Below are 16,515 nucleotides of genomic sequence, written 5' to 3'. Positions count from 1 at the left end.
TTCACTTTCCTCTTCCGCCTATAACTCCCACGCCTTTGACTGCTTAAATAGGGGCTAGCACCAATCCTACTAAAAATTCTTTGAGGGGGAGTATTTCGATGGTTTCTTTTGGTGCAAAAACATCATGTATTTTGAGCCGGACGGGAGTATGTTCACGATCAAATTGTCGAATCTGTTCGTACTTTTGTAGTGTTGTGTGTTTTTGTGCGTGTGCCGGTCTTTGTTGTTCATTGGGATATGGTTTCTGTAATTGCATAATTACGTGTCTGTCCATGGTATACGTGAAGTGACAATGAATTCTAACGTCTCTGTTGAATGATTTATAATAATAATAATAATAAAAGCTACTTGTAAAATATATCTGAGGGCTGATTCCAACTCTCAATATAACGCAAGTAATTAGAAGGCAGAATCGAACATTACAAGGAAGTTTAATATAAACTTGTACGAACATCAGAAGTGGTTACGTGGATGTGAAATTAAAAATGCTTTGTTTTCCGTGCTTGTATGGGGCGTAGGAAAATGCATGGAGTAAAAAAAAAGGTGTGAATATCCAGCATTTGCACAACAAAATAAGAAAAGCATGAAAATTCGTCAGCTCATATGAAACATGTTAATCTCACTGTGGTGGGAAATGTGAATATTGCTGCTCAAGTAGATGCTGGTTATAGGCGGTCCATTGAGAATCACAATCAAAAAGTGACGTAAAACAGATACGCGCTCAATATAATCATCAATTACATTCGGTTTTGTGTCGCCTTCGAACTTGCTTTAAGAGGACATGATGAAACAGACTCTTCTTCCAATTCTGGCGTATTTAGTGGATTAATTAATTTCAGTACTGAACTTAACAGCGCTCTCAAGACTCATTTAGAAAACGCAACAATTTTTAAGAGTACGTCAAAAATTATACAAAATGAGCTTCTCCATTTTATGCTAGAAGTATACCATGAATAAATCGTTATTATTGTTTATACTATTATTATTTTTATTTATATTATTAAATTATTATTATTTATAATAATATTAATAATGAAAAACGAGGTCATATATTGTGCACCACCTAAAATTCAAAGCATGAGCCGCCACTTGTTATGTTTAAATAAAAGCAAACATTGTTCCGATTATAATACTTACGCATCAGTTTTGCTAAAACAATTTTGGCTAATGTTTATTGTGTAACGGACCGTTAGAGATTCGTTACAGTTCCATGTTTATTTTCGTGTATTAGTTAAATATTGATTAAGGGGCGCGGTGGCTCAGTAGTAGAGCGTTCCTCTCCAGTGCTTCGTGTCCCTGGTTCGATCCCAGCTCGCGCCGTGTGGACTTTGTGGTGGACAAACAGCGTGCTTGTGGGTTGGTGGACAAACAGCGTGCTTGTGGGTTTTCCCGTGTTCTCCCGTTTCCTTCCACTTTCTTCATTCCACTATTTCATTCACCTTTCATCATCAGCGTCTCCTTTAGCCTAACCGGCATAATCGTGGGACGTAAAACTTAAAGATTTCATTTCATTTTTAAATGTTGATTAAATCTTACTATAATTAAATAGCTTTCCGAGTTATTTACTTGTTAATTACCTGTCGGCGCCTTCCATGTCTGTGTTGTATTGGCGTTAATGGTGCGGACATTAATATCATTTCGTTTGCTTTTTTTCGATGTTTATTGGTCAAATAATTAAACGAATAAACTTAATTGGATTATCATGTAATTTTTGCAAAATAGTGGTCTGTAGTTAAAATTACTCATTCTGTTTTAAAGCAAGTGTCGATATAGTTGACATTCATATAAATATTGAGTTTTGTACACACAGTTTAAACTGTCTTGGTTGTATACTATTAATATATTTGATTATTACTGAAATCCATTATACTAACGATTGGATTACGTAAAGCATTCGTCGGTTTCAGTATCAATCCATAATGCGTAAAACAGAAATCTTAGATTGCTACGAAGCTGTGATGATAATTACTGATTTAATGAAGTGAGTAAAGTTGGTGAAATGAATTAAGATAATATCCAGGGTGTCTCAAAAGTAGGTATACAGTACTGTACTGATCAGTTCATTGCATTTTTTTTTTTTTTTTTTTTTTTTTTTTTATCATTTCTTATTGTTATCCATCAGGTAGATTCAGTTTCTTTATTATTTGCTCTTAATGCCTTTTTTCTTTTACCGTAAGCTCCGAACAGCTGAACAAATAAACCCATTAACTAGAATATTATACTTCATTAATGCAGTGGTGTATACCTATTTTTGGGCCACCCTGTGTATATGTCGAATAATTAGTTTATATTAAAGTAATGAATTTATATTGATGAATCGAATCTGTTGTAAAAAACTGAACCAGAACGCAGAACTATGCTTTAGTCGAGAAGCCAGTCGTGTATATTTTCATATAACCATATCCCTACTATTCTGAGCTGTGTGAAACCATTTAGTACTTGTCAGAGTTTATGATGAAGATCAGCTGACGTAGTAAAATGTAAAGTCAAGATGATCAATTGTGATGGAATCATTTCTAGAATATGCAGTGGAATGGTAAGGACCACGATAATCGAAGGGCCACTTTTTTTGGTTATTAGTCTGGGTCATTCCACCGAAAATCGCACTATGGTGGTTGCACGACCATTTTTGAAAATTCTGATAATTTGCGCACATATTGGGACCTTTCTGGTCACAAAAAGTGGGACTGCCTTCCAGAGATTAAGTCCAAAAAGTTGAATCTAAATCCTTACGTCCCTTGGATCTTCTTGCAAGGGAAATCTGTTTTCGCTGCATTCTATTACAGAGTTATGTACAAATATAAATCAATAAATAAAAATTTTTAAGTTGTGGAAAGTAATAAATGATTAAACCTAACGGAGAATGGTGGATATTGAACCACAGAAAATCGCGAACTATCTTGTATGGAGAATAGTTTACTAAAGTTCGTGATTTTGAAATCTATATAGTTTCATAATTCTATAGTTACATATATATATATATATATATATATATATATATATATATATATATATATATATATATATATATATATATAAGGGTTGGGACAAAAGTTATGGCAACTATTTTTTTTTTCTTGATACCAGTCCGGTTGGAAAATCTGACATATACAGACGAAAGGACAAGGTGTTAACTACATGTGTGGACAATGAATACCACTGACATATCGTAACACACTAAATTATTACGGTAGTATACAGGGCAATATGACCTTCACGGTGCAAAAGAATGACAACACAGTACGCATACAGTTGACATGACAAATCTGGGCCTAAAGACGCTCAAAGTAGTCCCCTGCTACTTGCACCACACGCTGGCAACGATGTGGGAAACGTTGAATACCATCCACTTCAGCATTTGCCACACCATGTGTGAATCGGGTCACCTGTTCGCGCACAGCATTAGCAATGTCCTCGCGTGTTGCAAACCGCCTACCACATAGTGGTTCCTTAATCTTTCGAATGAGATCAAAGTCACAGCGCGATATGTCAGGAGAGTATGGTGAGTGCTCCAATTCTTCCCATCCCCAATGTCGCAGTAGCTGCATACACACTCTGCTTTCTGTGGTTTTGCATTGTGCAGGATTATTGCACTGTCCACAAGATCCGGACGTTTCTCCCGAACGCCACGTCGTACCTGTCGCACCAGGAAGTCCCTGTAGTACTGTGCGGTCACTGTTCTGCCATGTGGAACAAAGTGACAAACAACGACACCCCTGACGTCAAACGCGACGATCACCATCAATTTGACTGAGGAAGGATTCTGACGGAACTTCTGCCTCCTTGGTGATCCAACATGTCACCGCTCTGCGGACTGACGTTTCAGTTCTGGTTCGTATGCCATGGCACAAAATTCATCGATGGCGATTATTCGTGACAAGAATTGATCGTCGTCATGTTGCCAGCGTGCAAAGTGGTCGGAGCATATTGCATAGCAAATCCACCTTTGAACTTCCGTCAGTGCATGCGGTACCCACAGCGATGCGATTTTGCGTAGTTGCAGCTCATTACGCAATATCCTGTGGACGGTGCGTTTCTCGATGCCACTTGCCTCCGCTAACTGCAGTAGCGTCCATCGTCTGTCTTCATCCAGGAGCTGCTCGATGACGGCACGTGCCACGTCGGTCCGCAGACTGACAGGTCGTCCCGAACGTTGCTCATCACTGGTTGACACACGTCCTTGCTGAAACTTTCCTGCCCACCGTGCTACTGTCCGGTATGGTAGGGCATTATTCCCAAGCGCTTCCACTAATTCACTGTGACATTCCATCGCATTTCAGCCTCGCAGAACGGCTATTTTGATGTAAGCGCGATGCTCAACATGGGTTACTTCCATCTCGCACGACACTCACCAAATCACTGATTTCACAGGCCTCGCTGTGCTACTACCAGCTATCACAGAGCCATCTGTTGTTCTGCATACACACTATGCCTGCAGAACTTCCACACGACACATAGAAGTTTGTGATCCGCTCACATATCTGCAAGAAAAAAAATAGTTGCCATGGCTTTTGCCCCAACCCTCGTATATATATATATATATATATATATATATTCTAATTATACTATAAAGCTATTTTGATCAGAAACACGTTTATAATCTACTATATACTATATATGAAACGATAAATCTACTATATATATTTATATCTTCATATATCATGAATTTATATAGTCGAGACGTAGAAAGTAGCAACATAATGTACTGTATTGCCATTATTACAGCCTAAGAAGTGTTTCTAATTATTATTACGCAGAGAAACATGTTTTAACGGGATCGTGCGATAACACGCTTTACGTAATTTACGAGTTAATGCAATAAAAAAAAATTCTGTTAAAAGGAACTTCCACAATCAAAAAAATTCTGTTAAAAGGAACTTCCACAATCAAAAAAAATTCTGTTAAAAGGAACCTCCATTTAATGTATGTTCCATTAAACATAAGTGTTACTGATCTATAATGAAATAAAATGTCATTGGTTATTTTATGTTTAATGTTCACTAACTCCTCTTTGGTATCTTATTTCAAGAGAAGACTACGAAACATCATCCAGATCATAGCCTACAACATTTGTCTAGAATCAAAACATCCAAATATTTGGGGAAAGTCCGGTACCAGTCAAATTTACAGCAGATCACCAAGAAGTGGTTCCCCTTTACAGGGACTGAAAAGTGGAAAAGCGAAGAAAACGACAGTGAAGTTGTCATATTACTACACGCTTCACCTTACAACGATGTCAGCGCCCTTCTACGTGAGCGAAAAGTGCGAAAATGATAATCCTAAGTGGAGTGAAATAGAGATGAATAAATTCACAGAAGAAATTAATCCTTCAATAAATGGTAAGTCATATATTCTGGCAGAACTTAAATCCATTTACAAGGATTAAGCTGAAGTTTGGAAATCATTTATATTATAAATTTTTCTCTGTTTTATTGGGTAGAGCAAAATACGGTACAGGGGAAATTGGACTTCCCCATCACCTTTTTATTATAAAAGTTCTCTTGAATACAAATATATTACAATAACTAAAGTTTCCTCCAGTATGTAGGTAAAAGTAAGTGAAAGGAAGCCTATGTCCTGGCGTGTTAGTGCTTTGTAGGTAAGGTACCTCTCAATTGACCAGGCGTCACTGAGAGGGGTAAGATATTACCAATGGCCAGGCGCCTTAGAGCTTTTGGTAGTTCGATCAACCGGGAGAGATTGATACTCTTTTATACCATAATGTTGCTGACTGCTGACCGCTGCGTCACAAGTCGAATATTGGCGATGATTGATGATGTTCTCTTCGTTGCTGTCGTCTCTAGTGTATTTATTTACTGCAAGCATGCGTAGTAGACACATAGTTACAGCATGGTGTGAAGACATGTGGAACCTTACAATATTGTTGCGGAATCAGGAGTATTCTAGCATTTTCGATTGTTGTTACCAAAAATAATTTCACCTCTTCTCATATACAAAGATAATGAGCAAAAAGTAATTCTAAGGAATGAGAAACGTATCTATTACAGAAAGTGTGTACATTTATTAATCTTTTAACAAAAGATGCATTTATGTTGATGTATTTTGTCCAAAAGTTCTTCAAATTTGAACATATTACTTTTGTAGATCTCCATTGAAAAATCCGACGAACCACACGTTCCACATCTTGGTTGCTGTTCTTCTGTTTTCTTTGTATCCGAGCTTTGACGAATCTAAACAGGTTGTACTTTGATGAGGCATTATCGATACAGTAAGGAGAGGAGAAGATTTCCAAAATGTTTGATAATTTCTTTTGTTATGGAGTTTACCACATGTAGACTTGCATTGTCGTGTTAGGGGATGGCATGATTATTAGATTTGGTGGGATGTTTACCATGTATTGCACGAAAGATCCACTTCAACGTCCCATTGTTTTTAGGAAGAGTTGAAGTTATTACGAAATAGGTTAAATAATGTGGAATTTTATAGCAAATTTTTGAATAAAAATTCATTTTACCAATTATGTGCAAATTCTCATTGCTTATCATTAATTAACCTAAAACACACATGTTGCAGTAATTTTACAACAGTGTTGCCAGGAGCCGCGTTTCTGTCAAAAAACATCCATTTTACGGACTTGCATTAAATAGCCTGTTATATAACAACACTGCATCAACCTTGTCAGATTTTCGCACCAATGGATAAATGTTGATGCATACTGTACATATACACAGAAATTAACTCAAAGGAAATCAGTTTTCTGCAACTGAATAGTGATTTTTTTTTTTTTTTTTTTTTTAACACTTACGGTAATTTTTTTTGTTACTAGACAAAAACGTTACAAGTTCCAGCATTGGTCATGATCTCGAAAATATCTACATAGAACATTTGTTTCAAGCCTCAGGTCTTTATCATTCTTAGATCAAAAGATATATGCAATCAAACTTCGGGTTGCGCAACTTTACGGACACACTGTATTTCTAATAAAATATGATTATGAAGTGCAATCATTGATACTATTTAGTCGATTCGCTGGAACCGGTAGTTAAAATATTTCGAGTTCGCAGAACGATAAATTTTATTGATTATACCCAGAACAAGGAAATTTTAGTTTAACTATCTTTGTTTTCTCTCAGAACAAGGTAAAAACGTTTATTTTTTTAATCTCAAATATCAAGAATGAGAACTGGGATCACATGAGTGTAATGGGAGGGTTATTTATATTTGAAATGCACAGATACCATTATCAAGAATTGTCGATCTATTGCTGGATAGTCTTTCCAACTTTTTGACTTTCCATCTTTCTTGAACAATTCATTTCCAAAATATTCGAAGTGCTACGTAATTTTAAATATATGTACAGCGTTGTCCGGAAATGGCCGTACCCCTAATTGGTGTTTTCTGACTGTTTTAAGTTTTACCCACACTTGTTTGGTAACATTGCTTGGCATTGTTTAGCAACATTGGTATCCATGTTAATTTGTTTTCTGCTTGGTAACAGTTATTTGCAGTGAAGTTGGAGTAATCAACAATGTGTGATCAAAATCCATATAGCATTGAATAAAGATTAGTTGTTGCGGTTTGGCTTTACAGGTGACACCATATAAAGTGTTAAAGCGAAATTTACAGACCGCTTTAGTATTAAACCACCAAGAAAAGAAACATTGTTGGGATGGGAAAAACGTGCATTTACTCCTGGCAGTGTGAAAGACCTTCCCCGAGGCGGTCGACCGATAAAACGGAGGGAAACGTGCCGTGAAGTGGAAGCATCAGTGCAGCAGTCGTCTTCAAAATCAACATATATAAGGTCTTCGGAGCTTGGTATTCCTCGGACCACCGCGATGAGGCATATGAAAGAAGATCTAAAATTGAAGGTTTACTGTCCAATGCATGTGAATGAACTGAGTGACGCCGACATGAATGTGCGGAAAGAGGCATGCAGAACTCTCCTTAAGGCGTTACCTTTCAGACGATCCCGTGGTGCAGTCCTCTTCGCAGACGAGTGTGCTATCTACCGGAGTATGCATTCTCGAAACGTTGTAATGTGATGTAAGGAAAACTCCCGGTTTTACAGAGATGGAAAGAAACCCACCACATGTGATAGTATGGGCTGGAATGAGTGCAACATACATTTTTGGGCCTTACTTCTTCGCAGACAGTGTTAATGGACATTCTTACCTAGAGATGCTTAATAAGTGGTTGATGCCTTAACTGGAAGAAAATGGTATCAAAGACACTGTTGTGATACAGCAGGATGGAGCACTAGCGCACTTCGCTATTCACGTGCGCAATTACCTGAATCAGACGTTTCCTGGCCACTGGATTGGAAGAAATTGTGCATCTTCACCAGCTCCCTTTGCCTGGCCTCCAAGAAGTCCCGATCTGACGACACCAGACAATGCTCTTTGGGGTTACATAAAGCAACAAGTAAGAAACACTCGATATCACACAACGCAGGAATTACGAGCAGCTGTGAAACACGCCTTCACTCTAGTGACCCCGGAGTATCTCCGCCAAAACATCTGCGAGAACTTGACGCAGAATCCAGCTGTGTTACGACATGGATGGTGATCATATCGATGTTTATGACTTAAAACTCTTAAGATTTCTAGGTAACTGTGTACAGACATACACTATACTGTTGAAACTAAAGGGAAGGGGGGGGGCTACGCCCACTTCCGGACCATCCTGTATAGAACCGATAATTAAAAAATTACAATAACACCACTGAGTACAATGCATGTGTTCGCACATCTGTGTGTCCAGGCTTATCTTTTTGTAACTGGTAGTGTTCTGATTTTTTTTTTCTTTCGGGTTTTCGCTACAAAATTATAAGTTTGTACTAGTTGGAATAAATTGTTAATATGAATTTTCTGTCTTTCCTTGCACAATATAACAAAAATATCAGTCTCTAATTCCTTTTATTTCCTTGACGTGCTTCGAAATGTTCCCTTTATACCTAGGTAGATACAGAACCTTGATCAGATCTAATGAGTTGCTTAACTTTGTGCTCAGTCATTAGCCAATATTATAAATTGTTTAACGTAATAATTAATGAAATATTGATCTTTACTTTTTCAGCGGTGATTGTTCGGATTTGGGCTCATTGTAAGGGTCAACAGGATAGATTGATTACTGTGTGGGGCGTACACTTCAATGGATTGCATTATCTTGGACCGAAACTCCCAAGTGATCCAGATATCTTTGTACAGAATACAATTGTCTTCAACATGCAAGGAGGTTACTTCACAGCGTTTGAGTGCCTGAAGGTGCAGGATTCGAAGGAACAGGAGCAGCCTTCGAAGTTTAGATACGTAGATTTTAGTCTTCCAAGTACAGATGTATGCTCGAGCTATAGTGTTAATTTGTTGCTCAGGTGAGTTGCTACATTGTGCTTGGAGAAAGAAAGATGCATCAAATATATTGTAACGTTCTCCCTGTATAGGAATAGGTAGAGCTTTGTAGAGTAAATGTTGGAATTGTTTTTTACTACTGGTTTTTATTATAAAATCTGCTATAAACAGTATTTTACAAGTATAGTATGATATAATAATGTAAATTTTTTAATGTAAAGTAGATATAGCGTCCCTTTGACCAACTTGTCTTAAAAAAAAAAAAAAAAAGTTCCTTCAGTAGCAGACTACGTGAGGAAGGTAAGAGACTCGGTGCTCCATTGCAAGCGGAGGGAGGTTAAGTTCCCGACAAGGCTCCACTGCAAGCCAGCCCGGGTTGTAATTAAGATATTTTCGCTCTCCATTGTACAGAGACAAAAAGAGAGAGAAAGTTTTCCACAAGGCTGCACTACAAGAAAGAAAGAAAAAAAAAAAAGCCGTTAACTTCACTGCAAGCTAAGGCTTTGGATTAAGGTAGGTACTTTTTAGGCTTCATTGCAAGCTCAAAAAGGAGATTTAGTCAAAACTGATGACTCTCCATAAAATCCTCCCGGTTATATAGTGCTCTAGGTAAGGCGGTGGCGGTGCTGTTCCCTCGTCGTCATGTAATCCGTGGTGTCGCTGTAGTCTCTGTCGTCCGTAACTTGTAATACTCCAACGTAAGGCGTAGTATTCCATTGTACAGTACCGTAGTTATTATTTATGAGTAAAATCACGTGTAAAATGTTTTTATAAACACAATCACATGTTGGGTGTTTATAAACAAGCATGCGATATATTACAATATATACCTTATGTGTGTTATATCCGATGTGTATTGTATCGGGGTAGTCCGTTTCCAGTGTCTCAACGCTGCTCGGTTGACCATATCGGAAATTTGTAATTTTTTCTCCTGTGATTACTACTTTAAGGTGAAAGTTATAAACCACAATTGTTTGTTTTCATTTCGGTCGTCCGAAGTATGTTTTTTTGATTGGATTTTAGTGTCCCTTTTGAGCACGAGGCTAAATCGTAAATGAGAGTGGACCTTCAGTTGAAGGTGGAATTCGGACACCGATAATGCTTTCAAAATTCAAGGTTACCCCACCGGATATCGAACTTGGGACACCGTGCACCAGAAGTGTTCCCGCTAGTTAGGAGACCAACGAGGAAGGCTTCTCCTAAGTATGATTGTCATGTTTATGTTGTGCAAGTCAATATTTTTGGCATTTGTAAGTTATCATGCAAAGTAAAAGATTTCAAACTCTTACCCTGCACCACAAACTGCGTTTTTGTTGAAGATTGTGTTTTCATAATATTTCACTTATTCCTGTGATGACTGAAATATTGTGAAAACACAATCTTCAACAAGACCGGAGTTCATGATGCACAGTAAAAGTTTATTTTGGAAAAGCGCTTCCTAGAGCATATTTCAGTAATTATATAGAAATCTAATCTCAGGAACAAGTGACAAATGAAAACATAAAAATAAAGATCTTTACCGTGAATATTTCCCGTTACTCCCAGGTACTCGCTTCTATACAGGGCTGTTATAAAGTCCTTGCTATAAAACAAATGCTACTTACGTTTTGTACCATCATCGCCCTACCTCCAGCTTGGTTTCTGTAGCCTCTGGCGAAATCCGTGAATGCTATTCCGCCTGGCGTCGTCAGAAATGTCATGGATCACTTCACTAATCATAGCTTTCAGGTCCTGCAAGTCCTTTGGTTTTTGCGAATACAGTTTTATTTTAACGGGACCCCATAACCAAAAAGCACAGGTTGCTAAATCGAGGTACCTGGGGCAGGACCTCTGCGCCCAATCCACCTGCCAGACAGCTCACGGTTAAGGTAGTCCCTGACGATTTGTGCAAAACGTTAGGGGGCTCCCTTGCTGGTAGAGGATGCGATCTTTGATTTCCAATCTATCCAATTCGGGCATAGGAAATTTGTAAGCATTTGAAGATATTTCTCCCCTGTTACAGTGTTTTCGTCGAAGAGAAACGGGCCGATGACGTGGTTCATTGATGTGGCACACCACACATTCACTTTCGGGCTGTCTCTTTCGCCAGCCCTATCATTGTGATAGTGTTGCCAACCAAAAATGTACATATCACAGCACAATTTAAAAAGTATTTCACTGCAATATCATTGCTTTAAAAAAAAGTTAGAAGCATTTGTTTTACAGCAAGGACTTTATAATAGTATAATAGCCATATATATATATATATATATATATATATATATGTAGAGAGAGAGAGAGAGAAAAGGGATCTTGGAAGCGTTTTTCTGGCTTAAATTTAAACAATAAGATAAACTTAATTAAGGTCAATCTTATGATGAAACTTGCTGAAAACAGCGGTACTTGTTCCTGTTCTCTAGTATCATTCTGATCTATTTCATTTCTCGTGAACACTTAACAATTGCCAAAAATGCTGACTCTCACTTCGTAAATATAGCCGGCATATTTTAGGAGGGAAGAAATGGAGAACAAGTAATCTTCGTGTTGAGCCGATATGCTAAATGAAACATTGCTTTGTCGCATGTTTGCTGGGTAATATTGTTCATAAAACTCTTCATCGTGGGTGTAGAAATAGGAATAACGCGACAGTCTTCATTTAAAATGTGAAGGTGTCAAAATTGATCAGAACTCGAATTTGTTCGATGTAATTAATTAATTAATGTTCATAGCTGGCATAATTTTACACTTCAACTATCATATTAATAAACCAAAAATATTAACTTGATTCGTAATGTTATCATTGTAACTGTTTAAACAGTGAAACATGTGAATGTTTCAGTATTTGAATTACTTAAATTAATATTTTCCCGTTAAAAAAATCCAAGATGTCGTGTGTATCTACAAATAACATACATCAAACACACTTGCCACATTCATCTCAGCACTTAATTACTTTTAACAGATTTTCAGATAGGTTTAGCGCTCACTTTTGGTGCGAGAGGACCCTGGTTCGATCTCAGTCTGTATGAGTTTATGAGGAACAACACCATGACCATGAATTTTCTCGGGAGTCTTCCGTTTCTTCCCACATTCTTGTTCCATCTCTTATTTGACAATCATTCACTTCTATTAATCAAACATTGCCTTTAATATAAAGGGCATACTCACTTGACGTTAAACTTAGAAATTTTAATGATACACTAGCTGAACCTGCGCTCTCTACACAGCGCATCATTCGCATATGAGCATAAATCTCCTTCTCATTCCTCACAACATATGTACATGTCCCTTTACAGACACAAGTGAAAGACGTCTTGATTTTAAAAAAATCGGCAAGGGGTATCATAAAGAGGAGATTTTTTCGATTATTTTTTCTCAATATCTCGCACCGTTTGCAAGATTTGAGCCTACTTCCGGTTGGAGTTTCTAATTCATGTATGACCAGTGTTTTCTTTCTTCTTGCATGCAGTATGTAATAAGCAAATATATTACATATACAATTAATTATAATGTCAGTTATATATGGTGTTCATTGGGCTAAACACTCAAAAAATAAAGATTTATCTTAAGACTCGAGAAATGGTTATCCTTCCTTTTTCACTATTATTTGGCCATGGAACAAACGCCTGAGACATATACAACCCCAATATACAACATTGTGGTGTTGGAATGTATAACACATAGGATATGATGCTTTTTTTTTTTTTAATTTCAACGCTTCCAGCGTACCCTAAGAAAATGTAATAAAGAAATAATGGCCTTGTTTTTTTAAATATTCAATTAGAACTGGACAGTCTACGCAAAATTTCCAATCGATCAGTGAAAACGTCATCTTTCTAGAGTCTGTAGTTTCCGAGATCTCATTGTCGAAAGGAAGGCCACAAACATATAAACATAGTTTAAAAGAACTCGGAAGATGGAAGCACAATTCACATGCATTGATTTTAGAGAAGGCTTATTAAAATACAAAGGCTTTGAACAATAATTTTATATCAAACTTTATGAAAAAGATATAGTTAACTAATTTAGACTATTTAAAGTACAAATACTTAAAATGTTTGTCTGTGTTAAACGTGAAATCACACATAACCGTAAATGAAAGATTTGAAAGCTAAAGTTATAGGTTGGAGCTCAGGCGCTTTTAATTGCTATTGTAGCATTTTAATAGATAGATAGATGGTATCATCATCATCATAGGTCTTCTGCCATTATTGGCAAATCACTTGCTGCAACTTAGAAGCTTTCATGCTCCACGGTCTTCCGCTAACCTCTTCGTTTTCACGTACGAATTTTTTGTTTTGATATCGTCCATATACATGACACCAATATAATGTAAAAAAATTTCAATTGGACAAAAGATGCAATGTACGCCTCTATGTCTATGAAGATAATAAAGCGACGTACTTGATCGGACATTTCTGATAGTAGACTGAGAAGGCTAAATAGAGTAAGTTCGATTTAGTGATGTCGCTTAACTTCTCTGACAATGATGAGATTTTCAGTATGTTTTCTTCTGGTTGAAAACAGTATAGATTTCGTCAAAATTATTCGGATTGATGTGTCTCGAAAATTATTAGAGTAACACCACATAATTGAGTTTTGAGTTGTTTAAAATCCCATCATATACAAATAGTTGCAGAAAGTCATATTGTAAATGTATAAATGAAAGAGCATTATTGTAGATTCAAACTGAGGTAACTTTTCTGCTGTGGAAAGTAGGTTGGGAACTGTAAGAAAGAAAAGAAGGTAATTTTAGAAAAAAAAAAAAAAAAAATTAGTTGTCCTGAGAAAGCTAGCCTTTTTTTTAAAATCAAAAGTTCGAAACGAAAGCAAATGTCCTGCATAAATAAACTAACTAAGGTAGTCACATTCTAGGCCAGGTTCAATTGCAGTAGTGTTTGCTGTACACTCACCCACAAAAATAATCGCAGTTTTATGTTATGTTACTCGTAATAATATATACGTGTATGATCCAAATGCAAATTATCTTCCAAACGTTGTGTGAAGCTATCAGCAGCAAGGCTCCAAAACACAGAAAAATGGACGTGGCAATAGTAATGCACTGGTTGGGCAATCACATGGTGAACGGGAGATCGAAGTGAGACCCGAGCAGTTCATCGTCGAGTTTTTATATTATTATTATTATTATTATTATTATTATTATTATTATTATTATTATTATTATTATTACGTCATAGCTGCTAAATGATTACAGGGTACATTTTGCTGTGGTTATTTTCGTGGGCGAGTGAACTATTGTATAAAATACCATCTCCATTACCTAGTGGTTTGATATTAGCTGGAAATAATTTACTTTCAGGCTTCGAACCATTCAACAGGCTATTAGAAAACAGGCGCAAGCAGCCCAGTCTCTTCGAGATAAGATATCTGCGAGAGGTTTTACGTTTAACGAATCGAAAGAATCATCAGTTCCACTCCTTAAAAATTTACTGAACAAAACAAATGAAAGATGTCCACACCGGCAAGAGCTAAAGAAAATAAAGTTAAACGTGGAATTGTTGAAATTTCGAGTGCGCATGTTACAGGAAGAGGAAACCAGGAAGCGGAAAGAAGTGTGGAATCTAGAGAAAAGAAGAGACATGCTTGTGGAGGAAAATCAGGATAAAAGTAAGTTTAAGGAAAATGATTCATTTTATTACTCATTTATGGCGTGTTTCATTATTTAAAAACAATATGCAATTATTTAAAAGCAAGAAATGCCATTCATTTGTTTGATCTATAAGCTTAATTTATTACCGAAATATTACTTTGTTGTTACTATGAACTAAAAAAAAGAATCCCTAATGAATGAGATATTCGGTATGATTACAGTCTCTTCCAAACGAATTGTAGCGTTTGTCACCATTTTCCGAAACAAATTTTCAGCTAACATTTTCTATACTACTTTGATATTGTTATAGTTTTTCTTTTAACAAATCTCAGAAATAAAACAATTTGGATTAATGTGTAAGCTGTGAAACGGCCATATCTTCCCATCTTCATGCTCGTCAGGCATCACACGAAGATCAAATGTGTCGTGCAGGAAATCATGAACGATGTTTGCCGTATGCGGACGGGCTTAATCCTGCACGAAACAATTCATCTGCATGGGGAGACCTGATACCAAGATACGAGAGACAAAACTATGGTTCGATATGGCTTTGTATCGATACTGTGATTGTATTTCTGAAGAAAAATGGAACCCACTTTGCACCAAAGTGATCACGAAAATATCTCTGTCACAGTCATTGTGTACGCGTCAAACAACACAACTTTCATCTTTTGCTCAACAGTCAACTTGCTGTTAGCCGCCATTTCACAGACTTATTCAAGTGTTTTGTATGTATGTAGCAATGGTTATTTCCGACTTGTGGTGCCATCTATCAAAATCTTCAATGAAATTTTAAATTTTCGCACACAATTTGAGCGCTAGTACTCAATTATTGATGATTTAGTGCAATAATTAAAGGTATGATAAAAATAACTATCTCTGTTACAGAAGATATCCAAAGCTCATCACCGTGGAAGCAAAACGTTAGCCATTGAATTCTGTGCTGTAATAATACAAATAACAAGTTCACTGTTGCTGTCGTCTTAACAGCTTACCTGTATATTATCCTCTTACCCTTGCTAGGAGTATCTCTACTCAAAAGTAGTTTTCGCACAAGCTTGGCAACTAGACCTGTTCATTTCATATATTGCGTATTTGAGCGACACATATCTTAGACTTCTCTGCAGTGCATACTATCCGCAGTGCATTTGATGATCGGTATTTATCCACATGACTGACTAGAAATGCTGTCGTAAATTGTTGAATGGGCAAAACAATTATATTTTCGTTTTTACGAAGTTACTAGGCATAAAGCACAGCATATTTTTTTTAAAAATTGATTTCAGTTTAACGTCCCGTTCAGCAGCGAGGCTGTATGAGACGTGGACCCACAGCTTAGCGTAAGATCTGAATCACATCAGCATCAAGAATCAAACCCGGATCTCCCACGCCAAACGTGCGTACGCTATCCACATAGCCATGAGGAAGCTCACCATAGCATAGTTAAGATGAAGAGAGGAAGCCGAAATAATATCTACTATCTGAAATGTTGAACACTTTTTTTTTTTTTTTTTTTTGTATGCGTATGTGTGAAAGTGCAAAATCCTATTTTCTTCATGTTTACGCTTATTTTTCTTTTATTTAATATCAAATAAATCTTAGAAGGGCGTTGTA

The 16,515-nt window shown here is 36.8% G+C and overlaps 1 protein-coding gene across 1 annotated transcript in view; it reads left to right on the top strand.

Moving 5' to 3' along the window:
• Uvrag (UV-resistance associated gene) overlaps positions 1–16,515 on the top strand; it is a 41,288-nt gene that overhangs the window by 8,046 nt on the left and 16,727 nt on the right. The window contains exons 3-5 of the mRNA XM_081768517.1: positions 5,030–5,339; positions 9,040–9,334; positions 14,611–14,918. Of these exons, the coding sequence (XP_081624643.1) occupies positions 5,030–5,339; positions 9,040–9,334; positions 14,611–14,918 (913 nt within the window). The remainder of the gene's footprint in view (positions 1–5,029; positions 5,340–9,039; positions 9,335–14,610; positions 14,919–16,515) is intronic.

The sequence above is a fragment of the Thermobia domestica genome, chromosome 8 (assembly GCF_964235325.1).
Source record: "Thermobia domestica chromosome 8, izTheDome1.hap1.1, whole genome shotgun sequence".
Taxonomy (NCBI): domain Eukaryota; kingdom Metazoa; phylum Arthropoda; class Insecta; order Zygentoma; family Lepismatidae; genus Thermobia; species Thermobia domestica.
The sequence above is the reverse complement of the archived record's forward strand: the minus strand, read 5'-3'. Positions and strand labels throughout refer to the sequence as shown.